Source organism: Ctenopharyngodon idella, chromosome 10 (genome assembly GCF_019924925.1).
Source record: "Ctenopharyngodon idella isolate HZGC_01 chromosome 10, HZGC01, whole genome shotgun sequence".
NCBI lineage: Eukaryota > Metazoa > Chordata > Actinopteri > Cypriniformes > Xenocyprididae > Ctenopharyngodon > Ctenopharyngodon idella.
In genome coordinates, this window is record NC_067229.1 from 3,576,964 (window position 1) to 3,597,849 (window position 20,886).

At 35.4% G+C, this 20,886-nt stretch overlaps 1 protein-coding gene across 13 annotated transcripts in view; it reads left to right on the top strand.

Annotated features, from left to right (window-relative positions):
- LOC127519749 (uncharacterized) overlaps window positions 1-20,886 on the top strand; it is a 172,663-nt gene that overhangs the window by 43,759 nt on the left and 108,018 nt on the right. For 3 of the 13 annotated variants that reach the window (XR_007931882.1, XM_051907261.1, XM_051907265.1), the window contains exons 1-2: window positions 1,360-1,523; window positions 2,118-2,441. The exons of 1 other annotated variant lie outside the window; for it this stretch is intronic. Coding sequence is in view for 8 of the 12 variants with exons in the window: in XM_051907261.1 (XP_051763221.1) it covers window positions 1,469-1,523; window positions 2,118-2,441 (379 nt within the window). In the remaining 4 variants the exon portion in view is untranslated. Of the gene's footprint in view, window positions 1-1,345; window positions 1,524-2,117; window positions 2,442-20,886 lie in introns of those variants that run through there. 9 more of the 13 variants (XR_007931881.1, XR_007931880.1, XR_007931879.1 and 6 more) reach the window with 7 other exon arrangements.

The window sequence follows — 20,886 nt, forward strand, 5'->3', positions numbered from 1 at the left end:
GCTGCTTTGAAAATCACTTCAGCTTTTTACCATTTCATTTGAGGTCTTTACGACAGTCTGCCAAAATAAAGTTTGGTTTAACTTGAAGAATTTATTATAGAAATGTATTACTATTGTTTACTTAAATGTACATCTCAAAGTAATAATGACAATATTATTATTTTTATGGAATATCATACAACCAAGATATTTTTTCATCAATGTTTTAATTTATACACTGTTTTGTGCAATGTTTTGTTTTAAATTGTTATAGGCCTATTCTCATTTGATTACATTTTGATTAATTTTACAAAGTCTTGATTTTGTTTTTGGGGTGTTATAGAATATATTTTCATGCTGGATTGTTAAAAAAAAAAACGCATTATTTTTGACATATTTTACATTATTACAGCACCTCTTTCCCTAGTCTGGCTCGAACACGCTGATTTCAATGAAGCCACTCCTTCCGTGTTGTGCTGTAATTGGTTAGCTGGCCTAATTGAAAAAGCATAATATGATCCCTTTAAGACAAACCATGTGCTGATTCATAAGTCATTGGTGAGTATTTTCTCTTTAAAACTGCAGTGATCTAACAGTTTCAAAAACACGGTTTGAATTCGATGGTGTTTCTGACATCACAAAACATATAACCAGTCACGTCAATGTGTGGGTGGGCTTTAACATATCATTAACTATGCTTTGAAGCAGTTAAGTCTCGAGAGAGGCCAGATTATCCCGGTATATTTTTCTTTTGATATGAAAAATCGGGTAGATTTAACAATAGAACGAGTCTATAACGTATATTACGATGTTATGATGAACTATATGCTTATCTTCACTGATGTTCTGAGTTGTTCAAAGCATTTGTAAGGATACTGATTGTTAGAAGGCAGCTGTCTGACTCTGACATGGTGAACGGGAACATGGTTTGTGTAACACACTATTATAACACAGTCAAGCAAAAGGCTAATCATATTAATTACCGTTATGTGTCTGACGTTGTAAAAAGAGATGCAATGTTTACCTCAGTAAGTTAAGCGAGTGGATCTCTGAGCTTGTGTAAGAGAGCGGAGCTGGGGCTAATTTGCATATTTATTGTTCCATGTATACTAAATGAAGGAAGGGTGTAGAGTTATATTCAAGCTAATTTAAGGATGAAGAAATTTTTTCACAGGAAATAAACATTTTTTAAATATGTCATTTTGGTGATCAAAGATGTGTTTTAAGGGATAAAACTGACTACAGGGGGACTTTAAAGATGTATACAGTCTAGTTATTTATTCCAGTCCATTAAAGCATATATTTTTTTGTTTGCGAGGTCTAGTATCAATACAGCATCAGCACAAGGCACAGCCCAATGTTGCAAAACTGAACTGCAGTGTCAACACACTACCCGCATGCTCACTCAGACATGAGACACAAAGACAGAAGTAGACTTTGCTACAGCTTACTAAACACCTAATTCAAACCCCAGAGCTGGTGGGAGAAAATGGTTAAAGAAAAAACATTTGTTTTCTTCTGTCTGTGCTTTTGTCATCTGGTTGGTAAGTCACAAAAGTTTTTTTTTTTTTTTTTTTACTGGTAATTTGTAAAGTTCAATCTAACACTATTAAAATCAGTCAGAAGATGTGATCTTGCTTTTATTTCCAGATATAACTATTAGATGTAGTCTGGATTCAGATTTAGAGCATTAGTCTAATCAACATTATTCATGTATTTATCAATTTTATTTGTCTCATTGTCCTGTTAAAACCTACAAAGCAGAACATCTGTAGTTTCAGTCAGTTTATCACTTTAAGATACATGATGTTTATATTTTGCCAATAAAATGTTGTTTGTGTGGAGCTCTAATAAACTTCAGTTCCACCATCAATAAAAAATTGGGATTTTTCCACTGTTCTTTTAGCTCTTAACACTAAACCAAAACTTAAAAAGATAAAATGTATGAAGATGTGTGAATTCAGATACTATGTTTTGCACCATGCCATATAATTTACACACTGCTGTTTTCTTTTTTTTATGGTTTTTATCTTTCTACCTTTCTAAAGTTTGTAATCATTTAAAAATGAATTCAAACTTTAAAGCCTTATTAAACTTTAATATGTGTGACTGAGAGACTGTTTGTGTTTGTTCTTCAGGTGTGTTTGGTGATGAACTGAAGTCAGTGTCAGTGATGGAGGGAGATTCAGTCACTCTACAGATTAATGTTACTGAAATACAGAGAAATTATCTGATAAAGTGGACATTCGGAACTAACAGGAGTCTTATAGCTAAAATCACTGTATTGACCATCGACATCCCTGGTAATCTTGATGAGAGATTCAGAGGCAAACTGAAGCTGGACAATCAGACTGGATCTCTGACCATCACAAACACCAGAGCTGAACATGCTGGAGTTTATGAAGTTGAGATCAGCCGCAGGAGCTCATCGTCTAAACACAGATTCAATGTTACTGTCAATGGTGAGTACACAACTACAGCTCACTCTATTATATTACATTACAGATTCTGCATATTTCTTGACATAATTCTTCTTTATTCTGCAAAATTAAAAAAAAAAAAAAAAAAGAGTTATGGGGATTTTTTTCAACCTCTTTGACACATTTCTCAATCACACTGTAATTCCAATGTCAAATACCTGAACACGAGACGAGCCTCTTAATTCTGGTAGTGTCATAAATATTTCCTCACACAATTCATCTTACTTTTTTTCATACTGCTATAGTTTTTCATATCAAACTTGTAAAGCTCGCTCTAGATCAATATGTCATGCAAGCATGACAAGAAGAGCTTCTGGTTTTTCTGATCAGAACAGCTGATTACGAGGATCATGATATGACAAATCAAACTGCGCTTGATCGTTTGACATTTAAAAGGTCATTGTACTATAAAAATATACTTTAAATTTCAAACCTGAAAACTTCCTCCTTACAAAGACGTACTGACTTTTTTTTAAACAATTTTGCAACAAAAACTGGCTCTGTACTTCCTCCACATTACGACATTACACTATAAAACATGTCAGCACAGGACTGTCTCCATGATTGATTTGACCACTGATGCCCAGTAGATATATAACAAAACAGCTATTCCTACACACCAAACAGAGTTTAACAAACAAGATATTTTCTTTCCATTTCCTTTATAATCGTTACCCAGTCAACAATTTGTACTCACAGTAATCTAACCATGTGGTCACAGTGAGCTGAAAACCTCACAGCACACTCACTGTGTGCATATACTATTGCCACAATGTGAGGTCACATCAGCTACACATATTATAGTTCTAAGAACATTATGTTGTGTTTTTGTAATGTTTTCAGTAGTAAGCTTTATTTTTCTTACCAGAATGTTGTAGAAGATTGCCTAAAAAAAGAATTGTTCACAACAATTTTCAAACCCCTTCACCAAGACAAACACAAACCTGAAAAAAGAATCAGTGTATGAATCTCAATAACAGTGACATGCTTCATGCCGCAATGAATTCTGGGTGCATCATACAAAACACATATGATAGTTTAGATGACATCAGCTGATCAGAACACTACATGATGATTATATCTTTATCATCGAGTAGCAAACATCATCTGGTCACATTTTTTTCTTGCTGCTCTTGCAATAACAAACAGTTACAACAACCAGAGAAAAACTTAGCTTTAAAGTGCCCCTATTATGACATTTGAAAGGGTCCTATTTTTGCTTTGGGAGTACCCAACAACAGGTTTACATGCATGCAAGGGCAAAAAAACACCCAAAAAGTCATGGTATATGCGTTAACCCAATGCAGATAAAGCACCGCAGTTGTACACCAACGTATTGCTCTATTCTTTTATCATAACTCCAAGTAATAATAACGACAAACATTTGACACATAGCTGGTTAGCCGGAGACATATAAGGTGCGTGAAGCGTACACAACACATACAACTGAATACGTATTGCGCATGCTACAGAGAAACAGAAACAATTATTAATCATACTTACAGGTTGTTATATGGAGGAAGAAGAAGCTGGTCCAAATAAACTGGGTACTGACCCATCCTTCAATAACAACCGGCTTGTGAATTCCTCGTTGAACGCATTTAGGTTGAAGAAGCAGTCATCAGTAAAATGATGGGAACACAGCACAAGGTTCGGGCTATACAGCTGTGGCTATAATGCTAATGTTTTGTCTTGACGTCACGACGAAACGACTCATTTAATTGACTCAGAGACGAATCTTACTCTTAAGAGACAATAACTTGTATACGGTGCTCAGATTTAAAACTTTGTATGATGTTTTTATACACTTAGAGCTATGTTACACAGTACATGAAAGGTAATTTTCAAAAATCCATAATAGGGGCACTTTAAAATGTCGAGTCAAACTGCCCAACTAAAGCAAATACTGATAACCATAATGTGACATCAAACCAAACTATTATTTTCAATTAATCATCAACATCTAAACCTCTGTTAATCTCAATACGAGCTTTTGTACACATATGACAGAAATAAAGTCGATTGGGTTTGTAATAAGTGAAGCTGGTAATGCTGTTTGTGGAGTTTGTTTAATGACGTTGGAGACTGACATCAAACAAATGTTTAGACGGCAACCCAAATTTCATTTTCAACCAAAATCTGAGCAATGTTGGAGTCTACTGCCAGTAAAATGTCTAGCTTGGGTGACTTCACATTGTGGTCATAGTACAGTGAGTGTGCTGTGAGGTTACACTTTAGATCACCACGACCTTACATTGTGACTGACCACATGCATGGTGAGATCACTGTGAGACAAAGTGTTGTCTATGATAATACTTACAAGATTGCCATCTTGAACTGTTTAGACACATCTCATTTCAGCGAGTTGTGTCATATACGACAGTATTCAACAGGCTTCTATTATTCATGTTTACTTTGAAGACTTAAGAACCGGGGCCAAAAGCGAACTTTTCATTCAGGTGGTTAGAGTAAGGGTGGAAAATGTGAGTTCATTCTCACAAAAAAAGACTGAATGACATCGCAGTACACTTTTACATAATAGTGTTCATGTTTTATAGTGTTTGTTACAGATCTACTGCTTTCTCCTACTTCTCACTCACACTAATAACTGTCCCTCTTCAGCCGCTACAACACCAAAAATGACCTCTCCTTCAAATCCTACTTCAGTTACTTCACAATCTACTTCAGGTCATGAACCAGATTCTTCAGTCTCTTACACAGTGCCGATCTTAGCTGCTGCTGCTGCTGCTGGATCTCTGTTGATTGTGGCTGCACTTGTGATCTTCTTCATCTACAGGAAACACAGAAAAACAGACCAGCAGGGCAAGTGTTACTGTTGACACATCTGTAAAAATATATTAAGTATTATAATAAATGAGTTTATACTTTAATAATACACCTCAAATAAAAAGATTGTATATAATGAAAATGAATTTAGTGATTTCATGCTATTGATTTATCGCATCTGTTATTATTGTTGAAACAGTTGAGGCCCGTGAGGAAGAGATAACCTACGCTGACACGAAATTCGTCAAAAGAAAGGCACTGGTAAGATTGTGTCACATTTTTGTCACAATTAGGGCTAAAAAGACATGGACTGAGTTGTTTTTTTTTTTTTTTTTTTCGGTGTAGTGTAAATGGATATGATTCCCAATAAAACTATTAGTTTTGATTATTTGGGGTTACTAAAAAAAAAAAAAAAATCAGGTGACATTAACACTATGTCTACACCAGGCACAAATGTTGTCATATCATGCCACACCATTATTGTGTTCTTGTGAAACGTCATCAGTCGCTGCCCAAGTAAGCTACTTTTCCAATTCAAAGTTCACATCTAGCCAAGTACAGTTCAAATCCCAAATGTGTTCTTGATCCGCCCCTTTTATCGAGGATGCATCGAGAGGTGACTTGTGTGGACTTGAGACAGCCAGGTATCCCAGAATGCATCTTGCACCAACCAGTGAACATCAATAGCTGAGGAGAAAGCCTGTGTAATTTAAAAATACTGCTGGTTTTCTGTCAGGCATTAATGTAGTTGTTTAAAGCTCAAATCTGTGGTTTATTGATAAAGATAGTGCCTCTTTGAAAATCTGATCTGACATTTTTGGAGTTGTAAGATCCAGGCGATCACCAGGCACTCAGCGCTCATGTACCCTGCTGAGGACAGCCTTACCTTGACTAGTCCTTCTGACGTTTGCCGCTGGCTCAGACCCCAGATAGCAAGCAATGATCAAAATAATGTTAAATCAATGTTAATGTGTCAACATTAACTGCATTTAATCAATATCACTTTTGCACCCCCAATTAATGTTGAAAAAATGTTGAAATTTCAACAAAAAAAAAAAAAGCAATGGTAATGGCATTGAATCAATGCTACACTATTACAAAGACTACAAACTCACACAAAAAGCCAAGAGTCAAACTGCCCAACTAAATGAAACACTGACCACCATAATGGTGACCAAATATTTTTAATAAAACACCAACATCTAAACCTCTGTTAATTCTCAGAAAGAACTTCTGCTGAGATCTTGAGAGATTTATTGTCTTCTTTTATCTTCAGTTGATTTCAGGCTGTGTGGCTTTAAGTCAGTTGTAGTTGTGTTTCATTTTCTGAGAGCATGATTACCATTGAATTTTTTTTTTCAACATTAATTGCAGGTGCAAAAGTGATATTGATTCAATGCGGTTAACGTTGACACATTAACAGTGATTTATTATTTTGATCATTGCTTGCTATCTGAGATGTTTCTATAATGGTTAAATATGGGATATAATTCATCTTGTGTATATCTAATGAGCAATATTTTGGTCTCAAAAATCTATTATTTGTTCTAATGCAAATCGTTTTGGCTGAGGACAAAGTTAAGTTTCATAACTTGAACTTTTCAACAAATTGTTTGCTTATTATATTTCTTAATGTACAGTATAAGCTTATTATACATTAAAGGGTTGGTTCACCCAAAAATGAAAATTCTGTCATTAATTACTCACCCTCATGTTGTTCCACACCCGTAAGTCCTTCGTTCATCTTCAGAACACAAAATAAAATGTCTCAGTGAGGCCTCCATTGACAGGAAGTTAATTTACATTTTCAATACCCAGAAAAAACATATTTAAAACAGATCATGTGACTTCAGTGCTTCAACCCTAATATTATTAAGCAACGAGAATACTTTTTGTGCTCCAAAAATAAATAAATAACAACTTTATTCAACAATATCTAGTGATGGCCAATTTCAAAACACTGCTCCATGAAGCTTCGAAGTTTTACAGATCTTTTGCTTCGAATCAGTGGTTTGGAGCGTGTATTAAACTGCCAAAGTCACATGATTCCAGTGAACGAGGCTTTGTTACATCATAAGTGTTTTGAAATTTCAGTGGTTCACCACTGGGGGAGTGACTTTTGCAGTTTGATGTGTTTGAAGCTGCCTTTACACCATTTCCGATATTCGCATGTTTGTCACATCTAGTGGCAATCCCAGCAGTGTCTTTGATGATACGTGTGTGCCTCAAGGCTGTAAACCTTGGCAAACATGTGTTTTTACGTTCAGTCGTGGTTCAGTCGTGCTTAGTCGTGGCTAATGGTTAGAGAGTCAGACTGGTAACCCGAAGGTTACCAGTCGAGCAACACAGCAAAAATGGCTGCCCACTGATCTAGGGGTGTGTGTGTGTTCACTAACTTGGATGAGTTAAATGCACACTTACCATACTTGGCCTTCACGTCAATAGAGTACCTCAGGGATGACGTGATTTCGTAGGCAAAACCCAGAAGCGAGTTAGCATTTTAGGACTTCTGGTTCCATCACTCTAAAGTCTATGGGTTTTTTGAATGGGTTTTTGCTAAACCGCCTGAAATAAGGTCTGTGGTTCACAAAGCCTCTAAATATTTTCACGTTTTGATCAATGACATAAAACGCACCAGTTATAACCTGCTTGTGATTTTTTTAATCCTTTATTGTGTCTTAAAAACGGCGGTTGCTAAGAAGTTGCTAAAAGGGGCTACTTCCTTTGGTGGGGACTTTAGACGTCATCATGACAAACAGGACATTTGGACAGCATTTCTCATGAAAAAGTGGATAAGTATTCATACACAGCGCAGATCATAATCAGCAAGCATGTTTTTAAATAAAGTTGTTTTTAAAATAAATTTTGAGGAAGCTTGGTGGTGGTGACGTTGATCAGCGACGATGGTGTGCTGTAGTCCGTTTATAGCCTACTGTTAGCTTTTTATATCTGACCACTTTATTTAGACTTCTTGATGGACAAAACGTATAAGTGTCATAACCCTTTGTTAAACACAGAGCTTATTTTTTGAGATTTTCCAAAAGTCTATGGGAAAAATGCATAGGCTTTTGATAGAGGGAACCCGTGCGCTGCTAACTTCCGGGTTGGTCTACAAACACACGTCATCCCTGAGGTACTTTATTCACTTCACTTACAGCAGCAAGCAGGTGAGGTTGTCATGGCAACCAAATACATCACACACTTATTACTCGGAGGGCTAAACAGCAATAAACATGTTGAAAATGAACTATTAACATGTTTGTCAACACAATTTCAAAGAAGGTTTTTATGAAGTAAGTATAATGTGCAATATGGTGGAATAAGTCCCGCCTTCTGAATAAAAGAGTTAATGGCAAGTTGGTAGTGAACGATTCACTGTAGCTGCTTTTAGAAGTTCCGTAACCATAGAAACAGTCTGCAATCTGAGACGCGCACATGCACATTGGCTGGTTCAGACTGTGACATGATATCATTGATATGCCACATAAATGAGTGATAGAAAACCAAATGCGCAAATTACTGTATCAAATTTTTGTAACTAATTAACTTATCTATATCCATAAACAAGGACATTACCTACTTACTATTTAAAACCCCAATTTTTCTCTTCATTTCTGCATTTAACCTCTAGCTTTTTTTTTTTTTTTTGCCAATGTTTGCTATCAATATTGTTGGCTTAATGGCAACTTCTATTTTGTGTTTTCTTTCAGAGTGTTAAGCAGGAGGAAGATGTTGTGTACGCAGGTATCGTTACCAGAAGATAATCAAATTCTGTGCTAAGTTTCCTCATTAATGATCTTCTGTTCATAGTCAACAGGTTTACATGCACACTAGAAGACATGACGAAAGTAACAGAATAGTTTGAAGGTTTAGTTAAAGCTGTTGGCAACCATTCTGCATTTCAGAACTGCAAAAACCCTATACCAATTTCTTAAGTGCATGTAAACTCTGAACAACAATTTTACCTGTTAATTTATTTTTATATATATATATATATATATTTGTGTTGTATTAGATTATTTTTGTTGAGTCCTTTTTAATGATAATGATAATGATTTTTTAATGAGTCTTTCAGTTATACTAAATGTCAAAAGGTCAAACATAATCACATGCAGAGAAAGTTTAGCTTCATGGGGCACTAAAAGTAAACTGAGCTCCTGTACATCATTTGAATTCTGGCCATTATGTTTCCATTTAAAGTTGTGAATTTAACTTGTGGGTAAAATTATAATATTTCATAAAACATTTGTAAATAAAGCACTGTTTCCATACCATGTGTTCAAGAGAATAAAACCTTCCTGGGAAACTTGCACAAAGTATCAGTTTTTGCAACTGGAGAAGCCCAAAGCTTTTTCTGACTTGCACCTCAGAGCATGCAGATGAAATGCAATACAAACGCTGTCGTGTGATCTTGCGTTAAGATGCCTGATGGGAGCACAATCGTGTGAGACAGTTATGGGAGGTGACTATACCAAATCATTTTGATGACGGACATTTCAAAATTATTAAAATAACATTTTAGATAGTGTGCAATGAGATCGCTACACTGGTTAGTCCGGTTAAACCAATCACATGATCTGTTGAGGCAAAGTCACATGACTTTTTTTGATGTGCATCAAGGAATTTATTGGGTAATGGTTTTTCAAGTCAAGTCAAGTGACCTTTATTTATATAGCGCTTTTTACAATGCAGATTGTGTCAAAGCAGCTTTACGGTGATAAATGGTATATAATTTTTATATAATTATAATTTATATAAATATATAATTTTTCTTAAACAAAATGCTGTCAATGTAGGCAGATGCAAAGCACTGTTGAATATCAAATGTTAAATGTCAAGTGTCCCCAACTAAGCAAGCCAAAGGTGACAGCGGCAAGGAACCCAAACTCCAACAGGTGACATCAGGTGGCAAACAGGTGGCAAATAGGTGTTTAAATGGAGAAAAAAACCTTGGGAGAAACCAGGCTTAGTCGGGGGGCCAGTTCTCCTCTGGCAAACAGTGCTTTGTTACGATTCAGGTAGCTATCATAAGTCCGATAGGATCGCAACATTCAAAGTATTTATTCCAGTTCAATCCAGTTCAATCCATCGAATTCATCATGCCGGTATGGACGGTTTGTTGAGGAGCTGTGACACTGGCTGTCGTGTCGTGTCTTCTCTTATATCGATGTCTTCTCTGTCGTGTCTTCTCTTATATCGAAATCCTCCTTTTCCATCAAAGTTTATTTGCATGTCTTGAATTAAAAAATATGTCCCGCTCATCTAAGCGCATACGATTTTTTTATGCACATTTTTAGAATTTATGTGCATCTTGACGTTTCCATCCAGCGTTTTTTATGCAATATTCCAAAATTCTCATACAAATATGGTGGATGGAAACAGTTACAGATAGCTATAGTATACATACATACATACAGTAGCTATATAGTTTTACTCTGTGTTTGTTCAGGAAAACCCAGCAGACTTTAAAGGTATAGTTCACCCAAAAATGAAAATTATCCCATGATTTACTCACCCTCAAGCCATCCTAGGTTTATATGACAATCTTCTTTCAGACGAAAACAATCCGAGATCCGGTCAATCTGCCGGAAGCTCGTATATTTGAATTTATAAAGTTTTATACATGGATATTTTTCTTACAAAAACACATCCATTCGCTTCAAAAGGCCTTTATTAACCCCCTTGGGCCGTATGGATTACTTTTTTTATGGATGGATGCATTTTTTCTGTCTTCAGAATGTAGGTTACCATTCACAACCATTATAAACCTTGGAGGACTAAGGATATTTTTAAATATATATCCGATTGTGTTCGTCTGAAAGTAGATGGTCATATAAACCTAGGATGGCTTGAGGGCGAGTAAATCATGGGATAATTTTCATTTTTGTGTGAACTATCCCTTTAAACAGCCACTTCATTTGTTTAAGAAGATTATTCTCCTCAATGCATTCAGATCAAATGTTATTAGTTAAAAAGGTGATGGCCATTCTCAGGGTTAAATTAAAATTTCAAGGGCACCTATTACGCCCCTTTTACGAAATATAATATAAGTCTCTGGTGTCCCCAGAATATGTCTGTGAAGTTTCAGTTCAAAATACCCCACAGATCATTTATTATAGCTTGTCAAATTTGCCCATATCTGGGTGTGAGCAAAAACATGCGTTTTTTTGTGTGTCCCTTTAAATGCAAATGAGCTGCTGCTCCCAGCCGCTTTTCAGAAGAGGGCGGAGCTTTAACAGCTCACACTTCGGTTGCTCAACAACAACAAAGCTGGAGAATCTCACACAGCCAAAATGAGGACAGTAACGGTGTTCAGCCTTACATTGTTCAAACCGGAGTCGACACTGATGGAGAGACTCAGGAAGAAGTTACAAGTTTTAGAATGAAACTGGAGGATAAATCACACACTCACACACTTTAAAGACACTTGGGACATTAATTGTTCTCAATACAAGAATCAGGCATAGAGCCCATAGAAATGGCATCCATTTCACTAATTCATTGACAAATTTTCTTAAATAAATGAACATGCATTTCCCCAGTACATTTTGTGTATTATTACTGTTTGTATATTGTTTTTTGAATATTGTATAGTGTTATGCATGCCAATGACAGAACTATTAGATAATGTAGCCCAACTAGGTGGTGTTTCATATCAAAAACCTCCTTTTTTAATGACTCAGACTTTGGTGGACATCACCATCTCATAGAATGCATTGTAAGTTTGTTATATTTATCAGAGTATAAATGGACACAAACCGCCAGCTTACTCCCCTCATGCAAATAAGTTCACTTTCAAACAAAGGAACTTTATCATTTCGTGCTGGTAGGCCTCATTCACAAAACAGTCTGGAGTGAAACGATTTTTGCAGACATAAATGAATTTAGGTAGATTTTGGGGCGCATTATCTTCAAAAATAAAAATAATCCACTGTGTCCTCAGTGGCTCAGATGTTGGGGGAAAATGAAGAGTCTTATATCCAAAAACAGAACACCAGGATTGCTAATGAGACATTGTTAATGCTACAGCTGCTCGAGCATGGAGAAAATGGCAGACAGCGTACAACTCGCTGAGTGCAGAAACTATGGTTTCGGAAACACTGCTCAGAGAATTAAAACGGCATGTCTAATGAGACTGCTTTGGTTTAATGGGGATTTTAAAAAAAGGAGTGGATGGATTTTTATCATTGTAGGGTGGTTGTGTTGTTCACACACTGCCAAAACATATTTATGTCCAAACACCATGTAAAAGTGGATATTGCATAATAAAGACCTTTCACATTAAACCGCAATAAAATCAGCAGAATGACAGTAGACATTTAATTTTGATACATCTTAGGAGCAGACAGATTATATTGGTGTCTGTTTACAGTATTGCAAACAGAATCATACCACAGAAGGCCTCATTTTATCTGGAAAGAAATTATGTTTCATCTGTTGGGTAGAGAGCAGAGGTGGAAAGTCCAGGGGTCAGAAAGTAAAAATCACAATTTTTAAGTCACCATCACAGAGATCAGGGTTTGCTTTAGTTGAGCTCTTGACCCTTGACTTTTTAATATTAGAATTTGTTTGGGTTGTTGTAACTGAGTTGTAACATCCAGACAAGCAAGCAGAAAAGATGGTCAGGTGGTGTTGGTTATGTTTTCACATAATCATTATTTGATCTGAACTCATTTAGAGCCCAATCTCTGAGTTAGATTTACATTATTGATTACAGCAGCACTGTGATTCTACAGCAGAAGATCAGCTTTATTAATATAATCCAAAAGATTTCTGAAATTGTGATTTTCTCCTTTGGTGATTCTGCTTGTTATCATCAGGTGTCTTCAGTAATGGTCAATCATCACCTCAATTAATCACTTATTTATCTCATTAACTTTAACACTGCTTCAGTGGGTGGAATAAAAATATGGCAGGACTTTCACTTCCTGACCCCTGGACTTTCCACCTCTGGTAGAGAGCATGTGCATGAGAATATCTCTGTACTAGATGTTTGTGGTTAATGTGCACCAGTGTTTGCATGTTTTAAGGAGTGAATGGTGTGAGTGTGTGTTCCTGATAATCTTGTGGGGTTGAAGCACTTCCACAATTGATCTTCCTCTTTATGCAAAACTGTTTTACTGCAAAAAGAAACTAGTGGACTGACGAGTCGCTTTCACCCCAAAATGGCAGAAACGCAGGGCTGCTGCCGGGTGCCGGTGTTGCAATGGAACGTTCTATTGAGTGTTGCTTCTTGTCAGTGTAAGTTCTTCGGTATATGTGAGACCACATTCAAGAGTGTTAAAAGAGTTTTAAATGAACACTGAAGCTGTGTTAAAGTTAATGAGATAATTAAATGATTAATTGATTGACTATTACTGTAGATACCTGATGTTAACAAGCAGAATCACTTTCTTAAAAGCTGTTCTGAAAAAACAAAACAACCAAAAAAAAAAAAGAAAAAAGTTTAGACACACAGACATCAAGAATCAGCCTGTGAATCTCAACAATGGTGAGAATAATAAAGCATGTTGCAGTGCATTCTGGGTGCCACCAATCAAAATTCATCCATGGCTCCCATCATGCATTGCTGCATGAATAAATTATGAGCTGAATTGTCTTAGTAATTTCCTTTGTTCTCACTATTTTATTTTTTGCTGTTCTTATGTGACTTTTTAGTAGCTTGTTTTCTAATGTTCAAAGTTGATCTGATTATCAGAATATGTTGCTTGTCACCGTCGTTGAGATTCACAGGCTGATTCTTGATGTTTGTGCCTAAAAGGAAGCTTTTTGTTTTTTTAATCAGAATTTTTAAGAAATTCTTTGGGTTGTGTTGAAAAAGCTGATAGAATCACAGTGCTGCTGTAATCAATAATGTAAATCTAACTCAGAGATTGGGCTCTAAATGAGTTCAGTGATTCAGATCAAATAATGGTTATGTGAAAACATAACCAACACCACCTGATCATCTTTTCTCTTTGCTTGTCTGGCTGTTATAACTCAGTTACAACAGCCCAAACAAAATCGTATATTAAAAAGGGGGTCAACGGTGAAAAGCCCAACTAAAGCAAACACTGATCTATAAAGGTGACTTAAAAATAGTGATTTTCTCCTTTTCTCCTTCATTCAATAATGGTCAGTCGTCACTCAATTAGTAACCTAATATCTCATAAACTTTAAAAGTGCTTCAGTGTTCATTTATTAGAAACAATACTAATATGCCAGATATATTATAGATTCTTTTAAGCTTAATTTATACCTACATTACTCATTTAACTCTTATTTTAACACTAACACTCTTAAGTGTGGTCTCACATATACTCCCAGGAGAGTTCATTTAACACTGGAATTTTTTTGCTGTATACATAAATGTTACATATTACAGTGTTATATACAGGCTTATTTTTGGAATTTCTACAAATTAATCTGTGTTATTCTGAGGAACTTTAGGGGAACCAAACCACTAAAAAAATCTATTGCGTTACCAGTATTAACGGCAACTAGCAAAAAGATGAAGTTATAGTTCTGAGAAAATATCCTGCAGCACAGATGGTTAACATAAAAAAAAGGAAGTCCACTGGACCTCTTAGTGATAAAAAATAACAACAATTCAGTGCAATTACTGGCAACACGAGATGCCAGTAATTCTGACAGAAAAGACCATGAACACAAGGTAAATGTTCAAACCTGAAGGCAAGTCAGTCCTCACTCAATTCAGCTCCACATCTGCTCATAATCACTTAAACATAAATTCAAATCATGCAAAAATGGTAGCAAACAATTATTATAATTTTTTTTTTTACATTAAAACTGTATACTAGACCATTTCCATCAACAAAAAAGCTGAGAAACTTCAAATAAAAAAGTTGCAATGCGAGATATAAAGTCACACAATTATAAAAACTTAGAATCAATTAGTTAACTTTTTTTCTTCAATAAAGCAGAATTAGGGCTGGGCGGTAGTATGATGTATATTGTGGTGAAAACATAAAGTGTCAGTTATTGGAGATTTTGCTCTATATCACACAATGTACAGGTATCTGCATAGCACACTATGGCTTAAAGTTATTGACACGTTAGAGCAACAAAGAAATATGGATGCGATTGGGAAGTGCTTGACATTAAGAGCTGCTATTTTTAGCATAATAAACCACTAAAGAGAAGTAAATTCGGTATGCTGACAGGAGGCTTTACATTCACACACATACACACACACCCAAAGAACATGCATAGAAAGTAGGCTACAGAGTTTACATGCAAGTATCAAATTTGCTTATTCCACTTGTGCAATGAGATGGAGACAAAATATGTCAAAATGCCTGTCATGGTGAGTATTAACATAATACAGTTGGTTATTTTTGAGTAAAAAATGGGAGAAAACCAAATGTGTATAAATAAATATACTGGATCTGTGCAATATATCTTAGCGTGACAGCAGCTGATGACTAGCCCTGCATCCGCCCTAAATAGTATTGAATATTACTAATGTCACATACTATTTAGGATGGAAAGTATACACATTGAGACACACGGTGCATTCCAAATGGGATATATCGCCCTCCGAAGGGCACTTCGGAGTGAAAACAATCATGGCCGCCATATTGAAGGGTTGTTCCAAACTGAAGTGCTCAAAACTGGCCACTTCAAAGGGCCCTTCGGAATGAATGATTTCGAAGGGAACAACTGATGGACACTTCGGGCCCCCATGATCCTTTGCACAGGGAAGTTGTTTGACGTCACAGAATAGGTACAGGAGGTTAGTAGTTCGATTTTACCTAAAAATGTATGTATAGTATTTTTCTATACTACTGCAATATTTATATGGGTTAGATTGGGTACATTATTATGGTCAAAATGACATTGGACTTCAACAAAAATGCTTTATAGCTACCTTTATCAGTCAATTCAAATGTTTAAAATTCATAGACACAATATACATTATATTTAACGTAAAAGACCGGCAGTAGCTTATAATGTTACTACAGTAAATGAATGTGTATTAATACAAAGATTAAACCAGGGGAAAAAGACGAAGGCGCCTCCCTTATTGTCTCGTTAAGATGACGCTGAAGTGCGTTCCAAAAAAAGAGTTTTTTTGACCCCTACACCTCACTCCGGAGGGTAAACCCTTTGAAGGGATTAGGGCACATGGATGAGCCCTTCCGAACGGAATGCAGGGACAGGCTGGTTCTTAATGGGCACCCACTCTTCTTCGACTACTGCACAAAACATCACAACTGTGCGTATTGCCATCTGCCATCTTCTGTCTCAACATTCATCTTGTGCATGAGCTGTTGTACACGCTCCATCCGTGAACCCTCCCGATAATGAAAATTATGTTACGTAGACTGTCATAGCCTCCGGAGCCGATACTTGCCAGTTATGGTTAGGGGCGTTACATTTCCGACAGATTCTCAATCACAACAGATTGGGGCTGGCTGACCAATCAGAGCAGACTGTGCTTTTTGGAAGGCATGTTTAAAAGAAACTGAAGGTAAAGCAGAGCGTTCAGACAGAGGGTAAAACAGGTGCTGCAACAATGTAAATGATAAGAAAAATAATGAGTTTTTGAGGATTAAATGATTGAAACGTATTCTAGTAACCGCCATAAACAAAATCATGTAAATGCATATAGGGGTACTTTATGGAAACCCATTTCTGCACGATAAGACAAAAAAAAAAATGTTTTCACAAGCATTTTTATGTTTTAGCAAATCATTATCATGACAAAAAAGAGGAAATGATGACACTGACAAGTCAAAATTAGGACTTAAATTGATTAATTTGTTCATTAAAAAGTCAAAAATCATGATTTAAAAAGTAAAAAAAAATGATGTAAAAATTCAAAATTATGACATACTAAGTCGAAATAGTCATAATTTTGACTTATGTCGACTTAGTATGTCATAATTTTGACTTTTTGTCATAGTTTCAATTTTTTATCTGAAAATTATGACATTATGACTTAATTATGTCATAATTATGTCATCATTTTAACTTTTCATCTCATAATTAGAACTTAGTTTGTCACAATTATGATTTACTAAAGCATTTTTTATTTTTAATGTGGCAGAAATGGGCTTCCATATCCCTTTCATGTTAATCAAACAACAAAAGAAAACAAAAATCACTCACTAATCTTGACTGAATCGTTTTTGTCGCTAGGAATCATTATCTATTTAATTCCAGCAAAAGTTTATTTCAAGAAAAAAAATACTGTATATTGACAATAAATCATAATTGTAAAATAAGATTTTGGTTATATCACCCACCCCCGCTTTCATATAGCTAATAAATAATTAAGTTTAGATTTGAATGCTGTTATTTCATTAGACCAATTAAGTGTAACACTTTATTATGTTTAATTATTTGCTAACACTTTATTTTGATGCTCCCCAACAGACATTCTACTGACTATTTATTAGTCAACTTATTCTACTAACTCTAACTCTACTCCTAATACTCTACTTATACTGAGAGCAACGTTACTTATAGTCAACAGAATGTCTAAAGTGGACCATCAATACAAAGTGTAACAGACCAAAGGATCGATAAACATCACTGTTAGATAAGTGTAAAAACGACTTTTGATAGTTAACATGTTATTTGCTAAACAAGCACTCTTAAACTGTCTCACAGGAAACTGGGGCCTTCAGAAAACCAGTGTGAAAAAAATGTGCAAATATTTCTGCTGATATATGCATGAATGTGTGTGAGAAAGAAAATGTGAAAAATAAAAACAGAGATATTACTGCTGTTTTAAGGAGATAGGTTACATTTTTCCTGGATAGAACTTACGAAAAACAAATCAGAATAATCTGAATTAAACAATCTGAATTAGGGTATGGGGGAGCGGGGGGTGCTAGAGGGGCATGGTTTGCAGAAAGTCGCATACTGAATACTGAATATGAAGCGCCATTATAATGCATTGTAATTGTACCAGATCCTTGTTAATGTACATAAAGACTTCATCCTTGTCTGTAAGATTGTACATTTTACATCCTACTCTGTACATTTTAATATTAGAAACAGTACTAATATGCCAGATATATTATAGATTCTTTTAAGCTTAATTTATACCTCTAGATAATCTGTAATTTTTTAATTAATTAATTTATTTTTAGAATAGAAATCACGGTTCTCCCACGAATCTGAACTTGAGGTTCAAAACGTTTTATTTAATGTTATAAATAAGTCTATTTATAAAAGTCTAAAATGTTATAAATGATCAGATGAAACTCAACTGTTTAACTCTAGGGGAGTTGGAAAATTAGCCTATTTTCAAAAAAGTGGAGTGTTCCTTTAAATCATTCAAGAGATCAGTTTAAAAACTCTGGATGAAACAAGTCTTCATTCATTAATTTCAAACTATTTTTTACATAATGAATTCATTTAAACTGATATTTTAAATAGGAAAAATATTGAAACTCTTTGGTCATTTTTGAGCTAGATGCTAACGGTCTAATCAGATTCAATGAACTATGCTAAGATATGCTAAAAGTGGTACCGCCAGACCCGGAGATCGGCTGAATGGATTTGAAAACGGTAAAACTCAACTGTTTAACTCTAGGGGAGTTGGAAAATGAGCCTATTTTCAAAAAAAGTGGAGTGTTCCTTTAACACTCCAGTGTTAAATTAACTCTCCTGAGAGTTAAGGAGAGTATCAAACTGCCAAAGTCACGCCCCCCAGTGTTGAACCATTGAAATTTCAAAACACTTATGACATAGCCTCGTTTACTGAAATCACGTGACTTTGGCAGTTTGATACACATTCTGAACTACTGATTCGAAACAAAAGATTCGTAAAGCTTCGAAGCTTCATGAAGCAGTGTTTTGAAATCGCCCATCACTAGATAATGTTGAATAAAGTCATTATTTATTTTTTTTGGCACACAAAATGTATTCTCATTGCTTCCTAACATTAAAGTTGAACCACTGTAGTCACATGAACTGTTTTAAATATGTCTTTAGTAGATTTTTGGGCATCTGAAAGCATTAATTGTCTTGCTGGCAAGGCAGGTCTCACTTAGCCATCGGATTTTATCAAAAATACCTTAATTTGTGTTCTGAAGATGAACGAAGGTCTTACTGGTGTGGAACGACATGAGGGTGAGTAATTAATGACAGAATTTTCATTTTTGGTTGAACTAACCCTTTAACATTGGGTTTTTGCTGTGTGTGATCGTAATTTCAAAGGTTTAATAGACAGCGGAATCATTGTCATTTAGGAATAAGATCATGTGTGTGTTTGAATCGAGATCGCGATCTTTTAATGAGTAATCATGCACACATATGAGCCTATAGTTTGTTTTTTTGTATGTCATATTTGTACCAGGCCTCAAAAGTAACCCCTCCATTTAAAAGAAAATCTCTGTTTGCAGCACTTTGCCAAAAATACACCTATAAACCTATATAAAGGACCAGTCATGTAAAGAAAAAGACATACTGTGATGCCACCAGAATCACAAATATTATTATAAATAATCATAAATAATATTTTTGGTCATGTTTCTACACCATCTGTTTGATCACCTTGAAAACTATGATATCTGACAAACTCTTTTACTATTTCCCGTCTCTTTGTGTGTTTTCTTTCAGGGAGTCAAGGCGGAGGAAGAGGTGGTGTACGCAGGTGTCGTCACCAAACACTGATCAAAATCCTCATGGTGTTGTCATCACAGTCATTACGGTTACATGCATGCTAGGAAGACGGTTATTGCAAGAAAGCTGCACTCGTGGTTTCTGCACAAAAAAAAACAAAACAAATATATATATATATATCTTTTGACAGCATTGCATTATATAGAATCAGTGTCATGAATGTGATTCATGGCCTGGACTGTGATCATTCTGGACTTTTGTGGTTAACGTACGTGTGTGTGTGTGTGTGTGTGTGTGTGTGTGTGTGTGTGTGTGTGTGTGTGTGTGTGTGCGTTTGTGTGTGTGTGTCTGTGTGTGTGTGTGAATAGCAAATGGTTGAAAGGACTTCCACAACTTAACTTCCTTTTTTATGTGAAATAAAGTGCCTAATCCATGAAATCAAACAAATAAAAATCAGTGATATTACTGTAAAATATGAAAATAACATGTGTACTTGAATATTAATACACATACTTATGCAGTGAAACTGTAGATAAACTGTGTTAGTTTCAGTAGTTATTTTCAGCACTAGCAAGAATTAGCAGAAGTTCATTCTTAGGAGTATCAACTATTCTTGACATGAAACCATTTTATTATGAACATCCTGTTTTTATCTGTGAATAGGACAAAAGCATGACAGCCATCAACCACCCGAGTCAAAATGTCATGTGACTGATCCCTCTATATTACATATTATACATTACAATTTTACTATATTATAGTTAATTTATTATATAACTTCTTCCAGTGAGAAAAATGTTTTAAGAGCCTCCAGAAGATTCTTTTTGAATGGATGTCAATTAAACGATATGCTTTTTACATGCAAAAATCGTATAATTACAGTATCATAAAGAAGGTGTGCACATCCTGAATACCCTCATTGTGCAGGACAACAAAATAACAATAATAGAAAAGAGAAAAATCACCCCCTATACCCTCATTCACTATTCCCTACATTACTCCACTCATACAGTAATTCAGGCAAAAGGAGCCCTAACTAAGTATTGAGTGCTGTACATGC